The sequence below is a fragment of the Xiphophorus maculatus genome, chromosome 12 (genome assembly GCF_002775205.1).
Source record: "Xiphophorus maculatus strain JP 163 A chromosome 12, X_maculatus-5.0-male, whole genome shotgun sequence".
NCBI lineage: Eukaryota > Metazoa > Chordata > Actinopteri > Cyprinodontiformes > Poeciliidae > Xiphophorus > Xiphophorus maculatus.
This window is the reverse complement of record NC_036454.1, coordinates 26103975-26128103: the sequence shown is the minus strand read 5'-3', so window position 1 is coordinate 26128103 and position 24129 is coordinate 26103975. Positions and strand designations below refer to the sequence as shown.

Genomic DNA, 24129 nt, shown 5'->3' with positions numbered 1-24129 from the left:
AAGAAATTGCCTTTATTATCATAGATAATAAATAACATTTATTTTCATCACACAGTGTTACAGCTAATTTTTGCAATTTTATGAAACACTCTTGAAAATAGAAAAGGTAATTGGATAAATTCTATCACTCCTCTGCTAAAATATCTTCACAAAATACCAAATTGTTAAAATCTTATGTCCTTTAAAAGACAAAAACTTTACGTCAAAATTTGTCAAAATTTGTCTTCATCCAAACAAACATCATAAAGCAACATCAGCAAACATAAAATAATGTGGACACAAACGAGCAATTTTACATGCAATAACCATGTAAATGACTGCATCGCTACCTGAGTAAACAGATTTGTTCTGGTCAAACAAAACTCATTTTAAAAGACGTCTAGTGCATTTTATAATACAATCCAAAAATTAGTCTTTAAGACTGACAGTCATAAAACAATTTCTCCATGACATCAAAGCACGTTTTAGTTTCAGTTACATTCATTTTGCCTGTTATATACATATAGGCACATTTTCCTAATATTGCTACACACTCGCAATATTTGGTCATTTCATCCAAAAATATACACCCACCCAAGTGGACATTAAGAAAAATTTCAGACAAAGGCCCACTCTAAAGAACAAATTCCTCATCTTATCTACAAAAACAGAAGCACAATAAAAATAACAAATGGCCTAAAATCATTCACACAATATGTGTTTAAGAACATAAAGCTGAAAAATTAGCTTTTTTGGTGTGATGCTACAGTTGCAGATGGGATGGTAGGATAACATCAGATACTCTTGTGGTCATTTCTCCGACATGGGATCAAAGTGCTTGTGTGTTGAATGAACCGTTTAGATTGAGGGGAGATGGTTACCATTATGTCTGCAAAGCTGAAAGGCGTCGCTCAATGCACTTCTTACCTGAAAAGATGTAAAAGAAATGATGATCACATTTGAAATGCACCCATCTCAAGTCTAATTTAGCAATGTGATAAATATTGGTTTGCTATTGTCTACATACATTTTTCAATGCTGTCAATGTCCTTTTGCTCTGTGAGGATTCGGGATAGACCCTCCATCAGCAGAAGAGCTTTATTGTAGCGCTGCACCGACGCTGCACCGTGGTGGAACATCTCATCCAAAGCAGCAGATTGAATCTAAATATTGTAAGTACACACATTTGAAGGACTGATATAGGCATCCCTTGATGATGTAGAAATGATAGAATCTGATGTGATATAAGTTTTGGCACTATAAGATGAGCTCACCATATGCACAGTGTGGCCATAGATGAGCTTCTCTGCTGTGAGGCTATTGAAGCGGTCCATGAGCTTCTGTTTGTCAAGCAAGAAGGTCTGAAGCCGATCGTTCAGGGAGCGACAATAGGTCACGCAGTTCTTGTACAAGTTGTTGAGTTTCCTGATCACTGAAAAATAGAAAAAGAAAGTTCTTTTCAATGTTAACATCTTATGCATTGTTCAAAAACATAAAATCAAATGTGTTTGATCAATTGGTGTGTGATTTAGAGTCTACAGTCTCTGACCCCTGTGGCATCTGAAGTAAAATATAAAAGTACAAAATACAACCAGAGATAATCTATATGTATGCATAATTGATTGTTACATGCTACAGGTGTAACACCAACAAAGTTTAAAACCAAATCTGACAAAAATTTTAAATATTCTATTCTGGACGATTCTGTCTGCTTTTCCCTTACTTCAACTTCTGAATAAGACAATACCATCCAAATACTCAGATTCTTCCTGATGGCCTTAAGCAATCACACTCAAGTTGAAATTATTGGGGGAAAAATGCATGCGTGACATTCTATTCCATGCCAATAATCTCACCTTGTTTGACTGACGAAGAGGTCTGGAGTTGGCCTTGTTTTATGTTTTCCTTTGCAGTATGCAGTGCAGAGGACAGAAACTCTTCAGCTTTCATGTACAACACCAACTGCTCTGCATAGCTGGCAGCAGACAAGAAATATTTTGTAAAGAGAAGGCTTACAAGCATAAAAACCCCTGCACATGCTGAGAGAACATAATTTTTAAGTAAGTCAACGCCTGACACTTATCTCACATTGTAATGAAACAAAATGTGAAACTACAGCGAATGTTGTGTTTGATATATTGTATGAGTCAGGGCTGAGATACGGCAATGATGTCACACCTGAAGCTGATGCGTCTTAGTTACAATTACAACTTGAAATTTGGAAAAACTAACTTCCAAGTCTAAGCAGAACATGCCACGAGTTTTAAGCAACTCATCATATTACCTAGATGTTTGCCTAGAAATCTGGCTTTGAAATGTTACTGTTTGCAGATGGAATCACTAAAAATCTAGGTTGAAATGATCCATTTATGTTTGGCTTTATAGCATAAAAAACACACATAAATGTGGTTTTATTTAATAAGACTTAAAAATCCAAAGCTTCTGAATACTATCTTCTATCTTAACTATTTCCGTTGAACTATAACCTATAACCTACTTAAAAGATGACTGACTTTGTACAAGCAGGGAATGGAATCATACAACTCAGGCAGTGACTCACATTTATTAATTTGACATGCTTCTTACCTCCACTCTCTGCTCAGAAGGCTGATCTGATCTGCCACAATGCTCTGCTCTAAAAAGGAAATATCAGGACTGCCAAAGTCCTCCGGCGCTGGGCCTCTTGAGGAAGCCAACTCCATAACACAGGTGACAAAAGCCAAAGTGAAGCGTAAATCACTCAGAGCATCTGTATGAACCTGCTGAGAAAAGACAGTGGGTATGAAATTCCACGAATACCAAAAACCTCAGATGTCGAATTTGTCATTTTTGTAGACAGATTTTATTCATTTTTACCTCCATCAGTGTATCTTCAGGGAGCTCTGGAGGGTGGAAAATCAGACCGCTCTCTGGGATGGCATCCATTGCTTCAGTCTCACTTTTTCGTCGGCTTCCTCGTTGGAGAGGGCAAGCGTTCAATATCCAACCAGAGTTAAAGTAGGTGGGAGAGCCTGCAAGTTAGGCAAAATGCAAGTTTCAACAGTGTTACTGCCATGAAGGCTGTAGACTGTCATGGCTGGCAAGAAATCTGAGATACATATTGACAGTTGCAACACATTACAACACCTGCTTCATTTACAAACTCCCAAAGGAAAACTCAAAATAAATAGTTATTCAGTTTTTAGGGAGGTAATAAAGCCCCTACATGAGAGCAGGTTTCCCTGTGGTGGAGAACCCATGGCAAAAACTGCAGGAGGCGGGCTGTCTGAAAACTGAAAAACTTTATAACATCCAGTAGGTGGAGCTGTAGAGGCAAAAAAAAAGAAGTCAGATGACAGAAACCCCTACGAAGGAAACCAGTAAATTGAACAGACAATAACTTAGTGAATTTGATTAGAAGTACATAAACTGGTAATACTTGTGATACTTTGACGTTTTACCTGTTGTATCAGTGCTGTTCTCCCAGCTGAAGCCACGATCGCATCCTTCTTCAAACAGATTAGCTCCAAAGGCCGCTTTCAGCAGCATGTCGGAAAGCCTGCCGGTGCTGAGGGACCTGAACATTGGAAGCAGACAGACACATTGCAGTGCAACACACCAGACAACATGTTTTCAGATAAAAGACAGACTTCCTTCACATATCAACTATTACAAATGGGTATTTAATTTGGCACAATGCTATTACATTATCATTTAAAATGATTTTTTTTTTAAATAAAAAAAGACACCTTTTAAAGGGACCCTTTTTAATGGCCGGTTTCCTGCTGATGTTGTTCTGGAAAGCAGGAGATTGATCGAGGCATTGCAGGTTTGACGCTGTCCTGGTTCGGTTTGGCTTTCTGGGTTGAACATGCTGTTAGAAAAAAAAAACATCCTAAGTTTTAAAACCAGCCAGATAAGAGCTAAGAGCTTTCACTAACCAACTGGATGCCTATTGATGCACTTTTTTTGTTTTTAATAAACATGAGGTAGAAGTTAGATACATAGGCTTGGTTGCATAAATGGGGATGCACTTGTAAGTTCTAAATTTTCTGTGTTATTCAAAACTACTGCCTCTATCGAAGCAGCCGCATATCCTTTCCCCCCCATTTTATGTGTTACAATCTCTAAAAAAGCAACATTTAGAATGGACCTTTGAGATCTAAAACAACTTCAAAGTTGTATTGGCCATGGGGATCCTGATTAGTACATGTCTAGAAACACATCACAGCTGACCTTGTGGCTTGCAGTGACCTGTGCATCGGGGGAACCAGTCAGCAGTCCAGTTCTTGTGCTGAGCGGGAAAATCTGCTCAGAGGTCTTTGGGGTCATTCCAGCTGAAGCAGAGAGTATCACATAACTTATCATTATCATTCTGGTTATCAGATGACGAGTGTTTTTCCTCATATACCTCAGACATGACGAGTTGCAAGGCAAGTGCTGCGAAAATTGAATGCGTCAGACTGAACACATGGAGAAGGGAAGATTTTATCACTAAATAAACCTAAAAGTCCACTTAGTGTCATAAATTAGATCTGTCTCTGTGTGTCAGACAAATTTGTTACCACCCAAAATGTGTGAACCAAGTTTTCATTTCTGATAAAAATGATCCACAACACATCTAACAAAATTCCTTTTCAATTATGAAAATGAATCAGTTATTGCGCCATTGTCTTTGCAACTAACCAGCTATGGTTACCCTTCCAACTACACAAATAATTTGACAACCAGTTGCTACATTTTTTTACATTCATACAAACATACACTTTGAACTGCCTTATTGCTGAAATGTGCTATACTAATAAACCTGACTTGACATGTGTCACTGTCGGGGCTTTATGTAACTAACAATATTATTTAGTATATACCAAGTTCGCATAGACCTTGTTACACACAAAAAGAAAAGAAAATACACAACTGTTTGGCTACCTGTTGGGGAGGACTGTTCTGGCTTCGCTCCTCCTTTTGCCAGTTTTGGGAAGTTAGTGACAACACCTGGGCACGAAGCTCGACGCCGTCCACACTGCAGCTGGGTTATATTGACTGGTTGCAGATTCCGCGCCATGCGCTGGTAGTTGTGAATTTGAGTTGGGACTGGAATTGGTACAGACGGGCTGCATTTGCGGCCATTTAATGCAACTGGATTGCTGTGTGCGACACAAAAAAATGGGTGCCTAGGAGTGATTTAGGGTGAGATAACTAAGAAATAAAATGAACTAAAAGAAAAACAATATGAATCTTGATCTTCATAGTTTTCTCTTACCTAATGGGCTTGTTGGGAGAGTGCAGAAGAGAAGGATGTGCTGGTGTCCTTCTCAAGGGTTCAGAACCTCTCCTGGTCAGTGGACACCTCCTTAAAAGATTGGTAAGACTTGCTTAGAAAAAACTTGTGTAGTAATTTCTGACAGTGGTAAACTAAATCTTAAATCAAATAACTGTACAATAAGGGGAAACTCACCCATTGATTGTTTGGAAAATTTCAGTGGGAGACCCATCTTCCAGCTCACTTGTGTACTCATCTAAAAAAACAAAAGAAGCAACAAAACACACAAAAATCAGACGAGCAGGGGGGAAAAAATGAGAAATTAAATAACCAAGATTTCTGGTCAGCGATGCTCACGTGTCACTCTGGACAGCTCAGCTGGCACCATGACATAATCTTCAGCACATGACGGTGGGTTTCTACAGCCTTTAGGTGCTTTTGCTTTGCTCTGTAAGCCGGTGGCGTCCTCTGTTGGCAGGTGCAGCTCTCCATCGGAATGCTGAGTTAAACAATTAAGAGATACACAAAAATATTTGCCAAAAGTTTTTGCTTGATCAGGTTTGAGAAACAGCTGGCAGCTCAGAAACCAAAAAGTCTGATCTTTTTTTCCAGTCAATGAAAGCACCACTGCTAAACCCATGCTGACAATCTTCAGTGTGGAAGTTGTTACTTAGGGAAGATAATTTTCTGCATCAGTGGAATGTTTAAAAATAAAATCAGAGAAAGCACAAACGTTGTTAGAAGCCTCTAGCAATGAAGCCATTTTCTATAAAGCATGTCAACTTTTCCTTCGGGCTGCTGCTTCTGAACATGAACGGCAAGAATTGGAACAGAACATGCTGGATTATGAAATACTGGAATTGTTTTTGAAAATCTCACAGTTACATGTCTAGTTTCACTTAATATCAGACATACAGTCATGTTTACAGTTTGGCTTAAGGTGGACTTAACTAATCATGCTAAACACAAAAATAAGATTCAAACAACAGCCAAAAATATCAACTTTAATTACTTGTCTTTGTTTTGAACATACTGGTAGCCAACTCCTGTTCAACTGCAGAGCTGTGTAACATTGCTACCTCTGACACATTTACAATGTTACATAGCATCTGTTCCTAATGTAAATAATCAATGACAGAAAGGATGCTTAAGGCTCCTGCATATCGCTGATACGGCATACTTCCACAGAAAAACAAACAAATCATACGCATTTCTTTATTTTACAGAGAACTTTCTCTTCATCGGAGAACATACTTGTGGCGAGGCGAGCTGAGATGTGGAGGAGCTGCAGGAAGAGCTGCCTGATCCAGTGTTGGTGTAGGAGATTACAGAAGAAGGCGAACCTGCTGAAAAACACGCACCTGCTGTGTTAGGAGCTGAGGTACAGCAGCTTTACTGGCACTACAACAAGGCACAGTACGCACATGTTTTTGCCGGCAAACTTGACTCCAAGAAAGGATGGTGGAAAAACTCTTCTGCAAGTGAAAAGATTAACGTGCCGTTTGCATAAGTCACACTTAAAAAAACAGATCTGGAAGATTAAAAGGAACGGACTTACCAAAACTCATCCGCTCCTTGTGGTTTCTCTGCAGAAGCCCCAGAAGCAGGTGCCTTAGGTAAGCTGAAGTCTCCTTTGGGATGCTAGAAGAAGTTGACAGTCAAATTTGCTTATTTCATTTCACAATAAACCAATAACAAAACAAGAATTGTAAAGTCAAGCCATTACCAAGACTTCATCTAAAGTAATTTAAGCCTTTCTTTTTAAACTGTGTTTTCTGAATATGTGCACCCAATCTCTCGTGCTAAACTGATATGTGCCTTTGTTGTTTTCCTCATTAATTCAAATGCCCTCCTAAGTATAAATCATAAATATGGATATATTGAGCAATTTTCCTCTGTTCCATTTGTGCATGTTGCCTACACCGTAATAAATATATAAATATTTAGAAAATGCTGCTTCAGTGTGTAAATCTTGCACAAATATGGAAATTCTTAATCTAATTAGCGTCTTCAGCACCACAGCTCTTGGCGACATGGTGTGCACTGTCAGACGGGGTGTGTGTGTGTAGGGGTGTGCGTGCGCCGAGCTATGTGAGCTGTGTGGAAAAAGATAGCTGCACAGACCATTAGCTGGCATCTCAGGGCAGGTTATATATAGAAAGAGAAGAAAACAAACTATCCCTCCTCATACAAAAACACAACCCATCTTATCACCCAGCTGTTTCATTGCATCAGATAATGTGGCTGTGGGCCATAGACCAGCCAGTAAAAACTGCGTGAACAAAGTAGGCCAACAGCGCATAAATCTATCTGGATGCTTTCCCAGGTTGGAGTTCTTCAAATCAGAGTTTCAGTGTCAAAAAAATATGTTTGTGGTTCTTGAGTTCCTGAAAATAGTTCATCAGATTAATGATTTTTAGATTAAAAGGACACAAGATGTATCATTGTACATCCGCGGAATTTAATAGATCATGGAAAATAGCTGATGGATCCTGTCAGGTGTCCGTATCAGTTTCTTCCACGTCAGGACTATTTTTAGTGTTGGTGGAGGACTTATTTACTGACTTCTAAATATAACAGTGGCAGCATGTGTCTGCCGACTTGAATGCATTTACACCTTGGTCACATGTGCACAGATGTCCTTTATTTATTAGCAAATCGAGTGTGGACATGACCAGGGTTCTTAGCGATGTCGGCTCCTATCGTCTTTTCCACGCATTTTGTATGTGTACGTGCGGGTACGTGTGGGTGTGTGTGTGCAAGCATTGGACTGTACATCAGCGTAGGGGGAAAGGTCAGGAAGCCACGCAGTCACCTGGGTAGCAGAGTTTCGTTGCTTTCATAGAACAGACGGAGCTCTTGTGGCGAACTGGCCTGAACAAACAAGAAAAGTTTGAATTAAAACAAAGAATGAACTACCATTGAAAAATATCTGTTTGGGATCATAGTGAACCTACGATGCAGTACATTCTGATTCTATGTGTTTCAATACGACTTCAGGATTCGATGCAGTTTGAAGAGATTGGGATTTCTTCCATTTTAAAATTGTCTCAATTTTTCCAACATTATGAACATTTGAGCTTGAAACACTTACCTTGGCAATTTGTTAACATTTTTACAGTTAGATTGTATCATCTATGCTTCATAAATCAAGGAAAAATACAAAGCTCCAGTTGGCTCCTAACTTGGGAGGATGACTGCTTTTTGGACATTTAGACTAACTCAGATCTACCTAACAAAAAAATGGGTCTAAATGCAGGTTCTTTAAAGCACAATTTGTGATGATCAACACATTTTATTTCTGAAAAATGTATTTTAAAAAGGACTGTTTGAATGCTTTAGTGGGATCTGAATCAGATCTAGTTTCTAAACGGTCAACTTGTCCTGAACCTAAACAAGCAGAGAAATTGCCTTTCTGGTTTCTTCAGTCGGCTTTTAGCTCCATGCTTTCAATTGGTTAACGTTAACTCATTCAGGAATACGGCAAAACTAAGACAAATTAAGACAAAAAATTATAATTTTTAGATTTTAGAATTATATAAATGTATGTAAACCAAAACTTTCTTTTTCCAAACTCAGTTTTCCTTTTTCCATATGTATCCAAACATTTAAAGACTATGTAGAAACCCTGGAAATAATACATTACAATAGAACAGTATATGATGCAATAAAATCCTACACACTATTTTTTGTTATTGTCCTTTCAGATTAATTTGTGTTGGATTTAGAGATAGATAAAACAGTTTGAATTACATATATAATCCACTACTGTACCTGTGCTAATTCTAATAAAAGTATATTTCCAAGGATATATGTGAGGCGTTACAATGCTTATGTACCATCAGTTACACTAAAGTAAATCTGTTAATTGTTAAATATGACAGAATTGTGTACAACCGTGCGTTCTTACTGAAAATACCCATATTGGTCACTTGCTTATTATTTGTGTAGTACTAAATAAATATGTCACCGTACCTCATTCAACATAAAACATTTCTAATCTGATATCCCCAACATAGCTCTGTTTAATTATTGTTATTTTCAATAACTACTGTGTAAAAGATACTCCGAACACAGACATGACAAATTGGAAGGTCTCCCAACCAAGGGAGCCATAAAGATATCAGAAGCAGCAGCTAGCTATAGACTAACCCTTGGACTTAACACAACCCAATGACCTCAGAGGCAACCATAGGGTATAAACTTCCCTATCAACCTCAGAAAGTGGAACAAAAATAGGCTTGGGTGCTAAAGCAAAACAAACAGCCATTAAACATTTCTAATCTGCGCCACGCATTAAGAATAGAATGATTTAGGCCTACAGAAACAAAACAAAACTGAGTTTAAACCTGTGCCTGTGTTTAAGTTACATCTGAGTCAGTCTGTAAATAACAGTTTGACAGCATGACTACAGCAGCCACGTGAATAGAAGAAAGTAATAGGTGGGGTTGTGAAACGCTGTTTATTCTGGGTTTAGAGAAGTGGCTCGTGGCCATTTCCGCATGCCCCTCTCCATAAAGACGGCTCATTACTTGGAAGCAGTCAAGCTCCACCAGCATTTTCCATCTTACAACACTCATCCCATAGACATGTTGTTTGTCATAGCTCTGTTATGGATCATCTTGTTGTTTGTGTTACGAAAGGGAGACAGCAAGTTATGACAGTAGGTAGTACGCCCTCTCTAAAACCTAAATCAAAACAATGACAGAGACCTGAGCTAGGGTTAGTTACCACACACACGTAAGTAAAGGAAAGGACATTTAAAAGCTGTTATTTCTCTTGTGCTTATGCATCTAGAGGTTTCACTCACATGAAAGGGAGCTTTCCCAGTCAGACACTGGTATACAATAGTGCCTATGCTCCACAGATCGGCCTTGGCATCATAGTTCTGGGACATGATGACCTCAGGAGCCTGTGTTCACACAAACGTCGTTTACAGCTTAAGGGCACAGTGACATTACAACCTGCTGGCACAGGAAGGGAGAGTGAAAACTTACCATGTACATGGGAGAGCCACACAGTGTAGCAGCCATAGTGTTTAATTGCAGGTGCCGTGCAAATCCAAAATCAGCTGGAAGGACATACGGAGTTAGCATGAGTCTGCAACCCATTTTTGGAAAAACATTGTCAACGCAACGGTATGAGTTAAAGCTATTACCGATCTTAATGCTGGTATTTATGGAGCTGGACTTGCGCCCCTCTGGGTGGCAGAGCAAAATATTCTGGGGCTTCAGGTCTCTATGGAGGATGCCTTTGCTCTGCAGGACTTTCATGGCCTTAGCAATCTGCTGCAGGAATACCCGGATGGTATCCTCACTAAGTGTTCCTTTGGCTGTTAAAAGGAGAGAAATACACTATATTGGTTCAAATGTGGAAAATGCAGAGTTTTATTTATTTTATGTACTTCACAGTATTTTATAGTAGAGCTATAATTACTTTGCAAATAATAATAATAAAAAAACTAAGGTATCTTATTCTTGAGCTCATCCCCCATCTATTCTGTTCCACTGAGGCTCATAGGATAAGATGGGTGAGGTCTTATGAGTCATATGGGTGCTCCCTCAACCTTGCCAAAAGTGCTGTGCTGTAAATAGCGATATGTGCCTTTTCTTGGCATGAACTTAGGAGGTTTACAGACTAAAGAAGAGGAGCAGAATTAGACCAAGGTCGCACATCAGTACATATAGATGCGCATTAACACCGAGCAGGGAAATTTAACCGCCTCCATGGTAAAATCATGTTTAAAGGCTAGTGTTGAGAAAGTAAAAGCTCAAAAGTCCCAACCTTTTGACTAATAGGGAAATAGCAACCTGATTTCTGTATACAGCCACAAATTTTGTGTTGATTGTCAAATAATTAGCAAAAGGTAGTCGAGATGCCACCAAAGTTTTGTGGCCAATTTAAAACCTCGGTTTTTTTTTAAAGCTAAATAAACTTCCACCAATTCTGATTTCTCTTTAAGAATCCTAACTAACAGCACTCAGGCAAGCCATTAATAAATACTTTAATTATTAGCAGAGATGACACCTCACCATTTCAGCCTGAATGAAACATGACCAGCGAATTTACTGGTCAGTACAAAAAGATTGAAATTTTGAGTTTTTATCTTGTTGGACAATCATCCAAAATTGTCTAATTCAGGTCAACAACTAATTTCTCCATGCATCTCCAGAAAAAAAATAAGTCAAAATTCAAGAAATGCCTACTTGAGAGGCTTAATTTATCAAAGTTAGGTATTTCATTTTTTTTTTTTTTTAAAAAGCCTGGTAAATTTTCCCTGCAATCATCTGAAGCTAAAATATGTTTAATGCGGTCCCTGAATTAAAATCCTAACATTCTATTAAAATGTAAAAGAAAAGGAAATATTGCAATATATTTGCAACAATGAGATTCCCAAAAATCTCAGAAACATGTGACAGTGCTCCAACCTGTTAGTAAAACCCTTCAGAGTATGGAGTTAAAATCCTCCTTTTTTGCTTTGCATCGTAGCATGAAGGAAGACAATGGGGAAAAAAAGGTATGTGTGCTTGAGCGTTAAGCTCTGTGTTGGAGTACACTTACTTTGGAGATACTCTGCCAGATCGCCTCCATTGCAGTACTGAAATCAAGTCACAGACAAGTCTTAACAGAAGCCTAGGCACATTTGCATGGTGAATGTAAAAAAAATAAATATATATATATATATATATATATATATATATATATATATATATATATATATATATATATATATATATATATATATATATATATATATATATTCTGTCTGGTTTTCAACATAAAGATAAATCAGTCTGCACCATTTCAGTCTCCACTCACCTCCATTATGAGATAAATACATCCACCCATCTCCTGTTGACATGGAAAATACAAATAATCAGCTGAATGTTTTATTAAATACAGCTGTAGCAACTAAAACTTGATCAGATGAGTGAACAAACAGACAGAATCCATGTTTGATTAATGGACTGAGATGGAAAATTATACAACAGTCCATCAGTGTCTTAGAAGGCACACTGACAGGTTAAACAACAAGTGACAACACCTCATGTATTAGATGGACCCCACTGGGGTTTTTTTGGCCTGCCTTATAAAAACTTCTTAAAATTCTCGACGGCCATAGCAGAGAACTCAGGAGCCTGAAACTTGATCCAGCTAAAGCTGGCGTTCAGCACCGAGCCCTCGAATCATCCAGGACTCTTTCCCGATTCAGCACCCCTCTTTATTGCCATTACAAGCAAAAAAACATCCACCAGCAGCAGACCAGTGAGGCGATATCAAGTGAGGTAGAAGGTGCGAGAAGTTTAGGGTGTCAGTACAACATGACTAGAGGGAAAAGCAACGAGTAGAAAAGCAAGTTACACAATCCAGTTAAAGATACTTTGCCTGGAGTTTCACTTTAACATATGTTTACCACTTGAAAAAGGGTTGAAAACACCTTATGGCCACTATCTTTAAATAAAAGTGCCAGACTGCCATAAACCTAGTGTGTCTTTGCTCCATAGAGACACTCAGACTGTGTTTCTAAGCCATTGTTTGACCTGCTGCCCCCTGCCATCTGTCAGACATTGTAGGAGATCAGCTTAGCCGTGCCTACTGTCTGGCAGGTGTCAGTAAGGTGATAAGAGGAACGCGCGCACACAGAGGGTAAACTCACATCCAACACATGGTTTGTGCTGTATAATATGTGTCCAGTTAAAAAAAACATGAGATTAGCTGTGCAATTGTCATAACAGACTAAACAATCAATGAAAATAAGGCAGCTTTGTAGTTTTAGATGTCACTTAGATGATTAAGATTATAATACAGCATGGTGGTTGCACAAAATAAGCAACTAGCAGAACTGGCCAAAGGCATAAGCAAACAAAGAAACTGCTTAAAACTCCCACACACCAACAAAGGGCCCCCAAGAGCAACAAAACTACAAAAAAGCCAGATTTATGAATGTACGATTAAGAAATCTGTATTACATAAAAGAAGAAAATATTATATCATAGCCTTCCTACACTATTTAGTATTAACGTCAATCGGAATTTCTTTATAAAAACAGATACTCTCACATATCTAAACATGTAATTCCAGGTACTGTGAATCACGTGGCTTGTAAGATTTAAGCAATGCAGGTTTGGTTGTACAGTCAACCAATAGTCATGCAATATTATTTTCTTCTTTTGTCTCTTTCCAGACACCATCATAATCTCAAAGGTGTGATGCTTAAAAGTTCATGTAAAGATGAGATTTAAAAAAAAAAAAAGGTGATGTTGAGTTGTGGTGGGTGATCACAGTTGGAAAGTTACCAAATCAAATTCTGTTTAGAGGCCCGTCTGGTGCGGGTCTGACTCTAGCATCTCACATGAAATGTTGCAGCAAGTTTCATCATCTGGGAGTCAAGACTCTTAACACAACGTGTGTTTGGAGATGCATGTGAGACTGAGATAAGAAACGCCATCCTTACCTGATAATCAAGCAGTCTGACAATATTCTCATGTCTGAGTTCCTGGAAGATGTTTAAAATACACTATTGTTGTTAAAGGTGCTATAGAAGACAGTCACAAAAACAAATACACAACATCAGAAAAAAATTACATTACCTTTAATATTTTGATTTCTTTTCCAAGCAAAGCCTGTGATTTGGAAAAGTTTTTCTTGTTGATGCACTTTACAGCAACTTCCCAGTCACGTTTCTTAGAAAAAAACAAACAAACAAACAAACAAAAATAAAACATAAGTAAAATGAGCAATAACTACTTTCGAGGCTGATCTGAATTTGCCACAGATGGGGAAATTTACCGCTTTGTGTCTGCCTTTGAACACCACAGCAAAGGCACCGTGACCAACCAAGTCCTTCCTGTTGAACTCAAACTTCCCAACAGACTCCATGGATATAAACATAAAACTATGTACAGTACAGTATGTCAGAGGAGCTGGGACAGAATGACTTTGCAACTGAAGCAGACACTCGCCGGAACACCGGGGAGTCCCATGTCAAGGATGAAAGATGCCGCCTTCACGTTTCATAAGCCTCATATTGGTGGAAATTGTCGACAAGATGACGAAGTATAGCCGTCAACACAAAAAGTAGTAACAACGTGAAGTAGTAAGCAACAGCGCATGCGGGTAAAATGCAAGCGGTTCACCAACTAAGTCCCAGCCGCTTCTTTAAAACCGTCTCTCGATAAAAAGCCGTCTTAATGAAGCCTGAATGTATAGTCGTTTGTATTTAAACACTGAGCTCACACATTGTTGTGCCTCTCACCTCTCCAACCATCCGCAAGTTATTCTTGCCTCATGATGAGCATGCGCAAACAGCTGAAGATGTTTTTGTTGGTGGTGCTTTCATGGCCATCTCGTAAATTCAACCTTTAACAGAATCTACATTTAGCTGTAATTCAATTTATATAACCTGTATGTCAAATGAAAACAGGCTCTTAAGATTTAATATACGTTTTGAAAATGTATAGATGACAAGTATCAATTTCTAGTATTTGATTATAAGAAAACTTCAGGTTATTTGTTGTTGAGTCACCCCGGGTTCGCTTTTATACGCATAGTGCCCCACCAACGTTTTGAGATTTTGGATTTTATATGATAAAAGTAGTACAAAGATGTGAACTGGGAGGAAGAGGATTCATGCTTTTAAAAACATGAATTTCTAACAAATGAAAATCTGAAAAGTGCGTCATGCCTTTATGTTCAGTTTACCTGAGTCAGTATTTTGTAGGATCACCTTTGATCACAGTTACAGCTGCAAGTCTGTGGGACAATGTATAGCAGCATTATATGTCTACATAGTGATACTATTGCTCAATTGTCCTTTCAAAAATATCGTTATCTGAGCCAAATTGATGGGATAGGGCCTGTGAGAGTCATTTTTTAAGTCACAAATTTTTAACTAAAGGTTAGGTGTGGCCTTTGACTGGGCCATTCTAATACAAGATTGTGTCTAAACCATTTTATTATTGCTTTGATTGTATATATAGCTATGTTTGTGTCCTATGTGTTTTGCAGTCTCTAATAGTCTGTTTTTTCAGGATTTCCCTGAGTTTAGCTCCATCTATCTTCCCATCACTTTGACACAGCATGATCCTGCCACCACCATGCTTAACCACGGAATGGTGTGCTCAGCATGAAGCACATTGCAGGCTCCATAACATGTTATTCTTGGTCTCATCTAATCAGAACGCCTCGTCTGCGTTTTCTGTGTCCACTATAAGGCTTGCGGGAAACTCAGAACAACTATCTTGATTTTCTTTTAGCAATAACTTTCTTCTTGTCGCTCCTCCCTAAAGAAGATTTATGGACTGAATGACTAATGGTTCTCCAGCAGTCTTTTTCTATATTTGTGCATCTGTGCAGCTCTTCCTCAGCTGCTTTTCTGCTTTTGCACAGCCTGTCAGTGATGAAAGGTGCTTTGTAAAATTGTGAAACTTGGGTTATTGTTTAATAGATGTCTTCACCTTAAAGTAAGAATGTGTCAAATCCATTTGCCCCTTTTTCTTTCACTACAAAACTATGAACTACTGTGTTTGGAAATAATTATAATCCTAAAAGAAAGAAATGTTTACTTACAACTTTGCAAAATGCAAGGGATAATATTAAACTTTTGAAAATCATTGTAAAAATTCTAAATAAAAGGAAAATGACAAATTCTTGAAATAAATGTATATTTTTAAATAAGATAGAACTGAATATACAAATTAAGTAACATTACAGGAAAATACTACAGGAAAAAAACTACCCAAAATCACACAAATGCTAAAATATTTAATTTTATTCTGATATTAAAAAAGTGAGTGCTGATCCACTTACAGTAAATAGGAGATTTTATTTTGACACAGTGTACAATAAGGACATTTTTAACAAAGTAAGTATCTAGGAACAAAAACACCAACCCTAATCAATCTCAACCCTATGTAGTAAAACACGATTCATACTTTTTGTACCATGAAAATCTAGCAAAATGTAGCAGAAATACATAAAAAACCCAAAAATTTCACAGAATTTTGTAGGACACATTAAAAGTATTCACTGTTCCTTAAAAAGCATTTGCAATAATAATAATAATAATAATAATAATAATAATATTCCAGCAAGTATTTTTCAAGAAAAAAATACAAATAAAAAAATAAACACTGTGAACAAAAGTAATTTTGCAGCTATAACAAAGTTCCAAGGCTACACAATACTCAGAGTCACAGCATAAATAAATACAGACTTTTAGGTTCTCTGCCATAGAATCTTCTGTAATGTTATTTTGTGCTGTCCCCGAACCTATATTAGTACTGTGTCAACCACATAATTACGTAGATAAAGTCAGCACTTTTTTCTTTGTGATGTACAATAGATTAACAGCTGGTGTTGCGTTGTTTTAAAAGTATAAAATAACACTATATTTAAAACTAACACTATGTGTTCTTGGTCCTTTCGTTCATGATTATGCAAACAATTCTGAGAACATTCTGAAAGTTAGTTTCTAAACACAATAAAGTGTGCTTAATTCCTGCCTGCAAATAACAGCATGTGTCATCATAACACCGTTTACTGTACAAACCACAATCATTTTGATGAAAAGATCAATACTAATCCTATGTCTGACCATTGAAAGAAATCTACTTTTATTATATTCAACCAATTAAGAAAAAGAAAGACTTGATCTAGATAACTAGTCACCTGATTATGTAGCTCATCATTTGCATAAATATGGTTCTTTTAGGTTCCATCTTGCTCAAAGTAAATGTCTCGTTTTCTTGTTATTCCAATAATACACGCGATAGAGTTTCATCCCATCAAAATGGTCATTTTTTGTGAAATTGAAAAAACTTTTAAAAGTTTTCTTCCACTGTTAATTTGATTTATATGATTAAGAAAAATGGCAACAGTCTGGTTGCCTAAGTGTTTGATTGTTTTGATTCAATATCAGTCTTTTTTGGTGAGATTTAGACAGCATCCCAGAATTTCATTTCTATTTCTTTATGTCTTCTGTACTTAATTATTTTTTTTTAAATTAAATGTTATTCTTCAAATGTAGCAGGAAACCATTTCACAGTTTTTTTGGCCTGTGCGGATGTAAAGTTGGACATTGGCAGCGGTGTGTGCTCCGGTGTCGGGTATTCATTTTTGTCTGGAGGATGTGCATAAGAGAGCAGCAAAAAGTCATACTGGCACCAGAAGTCACCAACAATACATGTAAAAGAGAGAAGGAGTTTTTCTTTTAGACTTTTCTTCAGGGTTTATACTCATTTCTGAACTTTTTCAGATTCTTAGGTCCTCTGAAAGATTAATCTTTTCGTTTGTTTCTCATTTCTTCTACAGTTGGTGAGATCAGTTCTAACACTTTTAAAACAGACAAGATTGATAGATTTGCTCCACATCTAAAGACACAAAGGGTTTGTAAAGCTCTGTACATCATGTACCTACTAAGGGAAGGGCAGAGCCTCCCATGGGGGCAACAGCCTTAGGTACCTGTCTACACATGCCTTACGTTGTTCGTTTGTCTTTTCTTTTGTTCTTTGGATGGGCTATACTGAAGCAGATTTCATTTCAGTACACTGACAGAAAAAGGCTGATTCTAATTCGTATATTTTGTCTTCTGTACTTTAAAAAAACTGTTATGAAATGTTATTCTTCAAATGTAGCCGGAAACTTGTTTTACCTGAACTGACTGTCTTGTTTCTATGCTGCTTAGCAGAGATAATAAGAGTTAACCATTGAATGAAGGGGGGCTTGATTGTCCCATTTATGCAGAGTCTGGGAAACCTCTTCACAGTTCGTTTAGGCTTTACCAATCACTTAGTTGTAACTTCACATAATGTAATAAAAACAATATCTGTACGTAAGAAAGGAGTGTAGAGTTTAGGCCATTATTGTGAATTTAAACATTCATTGCAAGATGAAACATTGGTTAGGGAATATTGCAGCAGATGGAAAATATGTTTTTTCTAAAATCTATTAATTTAGCATAAACTAAGACAACAATGTCACAAACATCAGCCTAGTAGCTCATTTTGGTCTTGCTTCAGAAAAGAATTCAGTTCATCTGCCGAACTCTCCACTAGCTACTGGTGTGTTTCCTGCATGTGCCGTGCTGTTTATTGGAGCATTTCAGTTACTCTCATTAATCCTGCGGACCTCTCCTGAAAAATCAGATTTTTTTTTTCTTTTACTTTGAGAGCAACACAGAACATTCTCTGTGGGAGAATATCAAGCACAGTCCAACAAGTCTGTTTGTCCTCAAGCGTGAACATATTATACAACTTCAAATTGACTGCATGTAATGACAGAGTGGAAGAGCTCTCTGGCCAGTGTTTGCCTTTCCACCCAAGTGAGCCACACATTGTTCTCCTGTCACACAGCGGAGAGGTCAAAACGGTTGGCCGAGTTGGTGCTTTTGTCCCATGTGTTCATCTTAGTGGGAGTTACACCCTCCTTGTTTCCATTCATCTGTTTGTGAGACAAGAAAAGGGAACATTAGGCTTTTAGGAGCAAAACAGTCCAGTTTTGTTGGCGCATATGCATCAATGTTGACACTCACAATGTCAGAGTTGAACGGTTTCACATTGGCGTTTCTTATAGAGCTGCTGGTGAGAGACCAAACCTTGGTTTTGTGCTTGAATGCAGCTCTGACCTGCAGAAAGAATCAGAAACCATGAAGTCCAAGAATCAAAAGTATTAGAAGAAAAAAAAAATCAAACTGAGTAATGTTGTAAAAGAGAGACATTGCTGCTTCTTGCCAATAAAATCTTCTGTGATAAAGATATGTCAAAACCTTTCCCTCCTCCTTCAAATTTCTTATGCTTTTGCTTTTTCTGTCACTGCTGAATGTTTCAGATCATCTAACAAATTGTATTATTTTACTAATTAATGGACAAATGTGCACCTGTGTCAAAAAAGTAGAATGAAATTGCCCTTAAACCTAATAACTAGTTGTGTCAACAAAATTCCTGAGAGCTTTTTTAACAAATGCATGCCATTCTTTTTTAACATTTTCATATATAAATAATATTGAAATGTGCGTAGTTTCCCCTATCTTTTTACAATTACAGACTACTTTGTGTTTATCTATCACAGAAAATCCACGTGATTATTACAAGACAAAGTATGAAGGAGTTAAAATGTTATGAATTGCTTTAATATAATACATATGCCACGTGTTTTACCCCATACCTCAGAGTTGAGAAGACAGTGGAACAAGAAAACAAAGAACCCCTAAAAAGAAAGCAAACAATTAATAAATTATGAAATTCAAATAATTTGGTGCCTTTAATATGAAAACAAAGTTGAAAAGTGGAAAACGTACTTGTAATGAGTTAAATACAGCAAAAACATATAGAAACGGAGTCGTGTGTGTGTTGAAGGCAAGAACTCCAAAGATCCAGGAAATGCCGAGTATGGGCAGGAGCACTGCCACTGCTTTGGCTGTCAGCCTTCAAGCAAACCGAAAGATAAACGTGATTACGGCTTTTAAGTAGAATAAATATGTTGTGTAAGTGAAAGATTCTGATCGTGCAAACAAACTCACTTGACCGCGTTAGCATCTCCGTGAACCTTATAATTCTCCCCACTGATTCTTGATATGATTCTCGTCACGGATATCAGGATGCCTATGTTAACCTGGGCATCAAAGATTTGAGTCAATAAAAATAATAATGCAGAATACACAGGAAATGAGGCAAAACTGTGCTAAAAAAACACATATTTTTAAGAAGTTTCTCACCACAATGACGAAAAGAGCAGGTGCCACAAATGCCCAAATGGCTCCCATCTCCAGCGACAGCCAGCAGCTGAAACAACAAGGGAAAGTTACAAAGCTTTCCATAACCAGTAGAAAGCTTACAATGTTTTAATGCAAATTTAGGCATTATGCTGCTAATCTATACAGTTGTACATAACATTAAAAGCTGTTGTTTCCACTTTCTCTCACAGGTGATGTCATTGTTGCGCAACGGCGGCCATGGAACAAATTAAAGTCCTCACAGTTCCACATGCGGAGGCCGTACTTACTTGACAGTCTCTCCATAGCTTTTGAGGGCCGATGTCGCAGACACAACACAGATCAGCAGTGGAGAACCTGGGACAAAAGAAAATAACAAAACATTCACTAATGTAGCATTAGGCATGACTGACGTGAGCTGAATCACGATGGGGGGGATTAATAGGTTTAGGTGGCCAAATTTACACAGATCATTTTCTATCTAACGCATATTCATATGCATAAACATATACATGTATCAAACTGTGAAATTAAGTATTGTAAAAATTGCAACATATAATGTAACACCATGGCAGTCTATTTACAATAATAGTTAGTTTAAAATAAAGCACTTACTAAGAAAAACAAAAAAAAAATGAATTGCGCAAATATCTAGCAAACTTTAAAACGGTGCAAATGTGATGCTTTATTCCTATCCCTATCAATCCTTAAAATAAATGTTTCAAATAAAGCATTTTTTGTTATACTTTTCCATTTTTAAGACAGTTTAGCTAATTTGTTGACATGCTGCTCCATCCAAAGTGTTAAATATTACCAAATACAAATATAACCATAAGCAATAATTTATCAGAAAATAAGTGTGGTATTATAAGCAATTTAAATGAGACTTTGATATAAAGAAAATAAATACAATAAAACAACAAGTATATACATTTGCATATACTTGCTTCTCCTTTCACTGTATGCTGCAGCTGTCTTAAATGTTAGAAAAGAAGACTAAATGCTGTATTAAACATTTAACTTTTTTTTCTCCACTGAATAAATGTACTCAAGATAATAATAAAAAGAGTGTGATCATGCAGCAATAAAAAAAGATTGCATTTTAAGGCCGTTTTACATGGGATGCAAATTAGTGGAAATGCATTGGATTTACAAATAAAACTCACATAAAACCCACTAATTTGTCTTTGTGCAAAAGATTGTGAATTGTATTTTTAGCAGAATTTAGATTTATGATATTTTGGAAAAGAATACAAGTTTTCCTCTGCTTCTTTCCCTGTTGTATTTTGAAGCAGATCATAAACCCGTCCATACTTCAACAACTTCATAACATAATAACCTTTCTGATAACAATCTTTGACTGTAACTTAATTCTATTATTTTGAAAATACTATTTTCTAATAACACACCCCAATCTTGAGATATGTATTAAGCACAACCAGATGAAGTCTCTATTCGGGAAGAACTTTGTGACATATCTGCCAGCGAAAATGAGCGATTAGAAAGAAGCAGGCAGAACATGCTGCACAACACCTTAACATAACCATGATTTAAAGTAATAGTAGATCAAGGGGCTTTCACAAGAACATACAATATAACTAACTTACTATACAACAAGACCTCAATATTACATCTCTAGTATTTTTAATCCAAAGAGCCATTTTTGCCCTACATCCACTCTGCTAATTTTCCACAACCTTTTAATAAGAGACAACTTAGAATTTGTTTTACATATGTCTTCTAAAGAAATTTTGAGGTAATAAAGAAAATAGGCACATTTTTTATTCTACAGAACGTTGATAATTGTGGAACATTATGTGACCAAAACGTACACATTTTCAATGTAATGACAACAAAAAATAGATGTGGTAAACATTAATGATACTTTTTGTTGTGGAAATTCAATGCCACTATGCATTGAAGAACTGCTAAAACTGCATTCGTCATTATATCTATATTTGAAAACCAAACTTTTATCATTCTTTGCCAACGTTATTAAGAGTTGTTGTTGAAGATTCAAACAGCTACAGGTTGCACATCTCTGACATAAAGCCTGCTGCTTTTATGCCTAATTTTGCTTTGTGCTGTTTGTCTTTCTTCGTCGCTTTGAGTCCACAGGAAGACTTTAATCACTTTACGTACTCTTAAATCTACAAAACCTCACCCCAGTAGGGCTGCTGCGTGTCCGTCAGCACTGAGTCTAGTTTCTACAACGGTTTAATTTTATAATTTTCCTAGAAAATAATGGCTTCTTTTTGTGCAAAAAAAGAACCAGTCATAAGAGAGGTATTAAGACACGAAGTAGAAAAGGTTTATTTTAATTGCAGCCAACAGCAGATTTAGTTTCCTGTCTTTCTTTTTTTTTTAATGAGCATATTTGTTTTGTTTCCATTACAGCTTTACTTCTAGCTGCCAGACAAGTCTCATAATTATAATTTTCAGATAGTCACACAAAAGGACAAACTGCTCTGGCCGGTAGGAAAACATAAAATAGGATTGTGTCATACTAAGAGGTCCAATATGAAAATAATAATAATAATTATGGTTTACACATAATCACCAATCAAAGAATGTAGCTTTATAACACAAATGTCTCTTTCTGTTTGCAAATTTACAGCTCATTTAAAGAGCCGAATGTCTTACCTAATATCTTTATTAAATGCAGGTTTAATCATTGACTGAATAATGGTCATTTATTTCATTATATACAAATAAAAGATTGTTAAATATAATGACACAGGAACTAAAGTCAGTCAAACAATGTGGAAAGAAATCCTTAAAACCAGGAAGAAAAGAAAAACAAAAGATCTACCCCATCCAATGCCATAGTAGTAAAAGTGTTTGCTGCCTTCTGAGCCAAACACCTTCACCACCATGCTGTAGAGATGCAGACCCTCCACCAGCATCCAGGCAAACGCACTCAGAAAGAAGAAGTGAAGCAGGACGGCCATGACCTTACAGGGCAGCTGCGAAATGGAAGAAAATCAGAATGTTAATAATTAGATCCTCCTCTGATTTACCTGTTTATGAACGACTATAAAAGGAAAAGTGTTACGAAGTAACACCGAGATAGTTTGCAACAGTTTAACAGGACCTCAGTAAAACTTCACTATTCGTCAAAACTTTTCGATTTTGTTAATGTTTTGATCATCATCCCTCATATTTAAAAGTCATTAAACAGTCTTCAAAGGTTTTTAATGTGGATTTTTCTTTTTTTGAACTTTTTAAGTCTATACTAGGGCAGGAAAATATAGCCGAGTATGGAAAACACATATTTTTGTTTTCCATGATTCTTTTGTGTTTCATTTTCCAGAACATAAAAAAACACATGACACCAAAAACAAAACACTGTAGAAAAAAACACACAACAAAAAACATTTGTATGATCATGTCAAAACATGCTAACCCTATAACGCTCCCTAAGGTTATGTCAGCTCTAACGGAGTTTGGTCAACTGTCGGGCTACAGTCTAAACATCACAAAAACACAGGTCCTGGCAATTAACTACTCCCCTAGTAAATTCATAAGAAAGAACTATGGACTTAAGTGGGATGCCAAAAAGCTAAAATACCTGGGAGTATTTATTTCTCAAGATTTGGATGAGTTACTTAGTTTGAACTTTGATAACCTTACTGAAAACATACAAAAAGACTTGTCAGCCTGGTCAAGGTTATTGTTGGACTTCACAGCTAGAATGGAAATAGTGAGGATGAATCTGCTTCCTAGATTTTTATATCTTTTCATGTCATTGCCTATTAGAATATCTAGCGCACAGTTCCATACTTGGGACAGGTTGATCTCCAGATTTATTTGGTCCGGGACCAGACCAAGAATAAAATTTAAAATACTCCAAATTAACAGGGACCAGGGGGGTCTGGGCCTTCCAAATTTGAGGGAATACTATTATGCATCTCAGATGAGATTCATGGTCTGCTGGTGCTCACCAGAAATGGAGACCGGATGGAAACAGATAGAACTAAGGCAGGGTGGGGCCCAACCCCAAACACGTCTGGGAGGTAAAATAGTTACAGACAAAAATGGGAATGGTATAGTTGAAGGCACATTGTTAATCTGGAAGGAAGTGGTTGATAGATACAGATTGGCGGATGTCACTGGACTCCTGATGTGGCCCTCCTGTAACTCTGACTTTCGGCCAGGAGAATTAGATTCTTCTTTTTTAGGCTGGAAAGATAGAGGA

The 24129-nt window shown here is 37.1% G+C and overlaps 2 protein-coding genes across 7 annotated transcripts in view; both read right to left on the bottom strand.

The window, feature by feature from the left end:
- Positions 1-24: 24 nt before the first annotated feature.
- LOC102238002 (serine/threonine-protein kinase ULK1-like) lies at positions 25-14496 on the bottom strand. 4 transcript variants are annotated; one of them, XM_023344238.1, is made up of 26 exons: positions 14012-14496; positions 13813-13905; positions 13677-13718; positions 12041-12073; positions 11783-11819; positions 10380-10553; positions 10219-10292; positions 10032-10133; positions 8037-8095; positions 6780-6862; positions 6646-6696; positions 6476-6567; positions 5579-5720; positions 5417-5477; positions 5222-5311; positions 4888-5105; positions 4195-4295; positions 3708-3832; positions 3420-3535; positions 3185-3283; positions 2836-2990; positions 2566-2741; positions 1836-1954; positions 1254-1411; positions 1007-1142; positions 25-906 (listed from the first exon to the last, which is right to left on the bottom strand). In XM_023344238.1, the coding sequence occupies exons 1-26, from the start codon at positions 14111-14113 to the stop codon at positions 863-865; spliced, it is 2682 nt and encodes an 893-aa protein (XP_023200006.1). In that variant the 5' UTR covers positions 14114-14496; the 3' UTR covers positions 25-862. The 4 variants fall into 4 exon arrangements, with proteins under 4 accessions (XP_023200006.1, XP_023200008.1, XP_023200007.1 ...); XM_023344240.1 differs by having other exon boundaries at positions 2566-2738; XM_023344239.1 differs by having other exon boundaries at positions 6476-6564.
- Positions 14497-16002: 1506 nt separating this feature from the next.
- The window catches only part of adgrd1 (adhesion G protein-coupled receptor D1), a 39332-nt gene continuing 31205 nt past the window's right edge, over positions 16003-24129 (bottom strand). For all 3 annotated transcript variants that reach the window (XM_023344221.1, XM_023344222.1, XM_023344223.1), the window contains 8 exons: positions 22744-22897; positions 20222-20288; positions 19935-20001; positions 19740-19831; positions 19518-19644; positions 19385-19426; positions 18753-18845; positions 16003-18661 (listed from right to left, as the gene is read on the bottom strand). In XM_023344221.1, the coding sequence (XP_023199989.1) occupies positions 18566-18661; positions 18753-18845; positions 19385-19426; positions 19518-19644; positions 19740-19831; positions 19935-20001; positions 20222-20288; positions 22744-22897 (738 nt within the window). In that variant the 3' untranslated portion in view covers positions 16003-18565. The remainder of the gene's footprint in view (positions 18662-18752; positions 18846-19384; positions 19427-19517; positions 19645-19739; positions 19832-19934; positions 20002-20221; positions 20289-22743; positions 22898-24129) is intronic.

Coding starts and splice junctions, on each gene's coding strand:
- LOC102238002 (XM_023344238.1), bottom strand. CDS start 14,113: ATGTTTATATCCATGGAGTCTGTTGGGAAGTTTGAGTTCAACAGGAAG. Junction 8,096..10,031: donor CTGGGAAAGCTCCCTTTCAT/GTGAGTGAAACC, acceptor TTGTTTGTTCAG/GCCAGTTCGCCACAAGAGCT. Junction 4,296..4,887: donor AGAACAGTCCTCCCCAACAG/GTAGCCAAACAG, acceptor TCTCTGCTTCAG/CTGGAATGACCCCAAAGACC.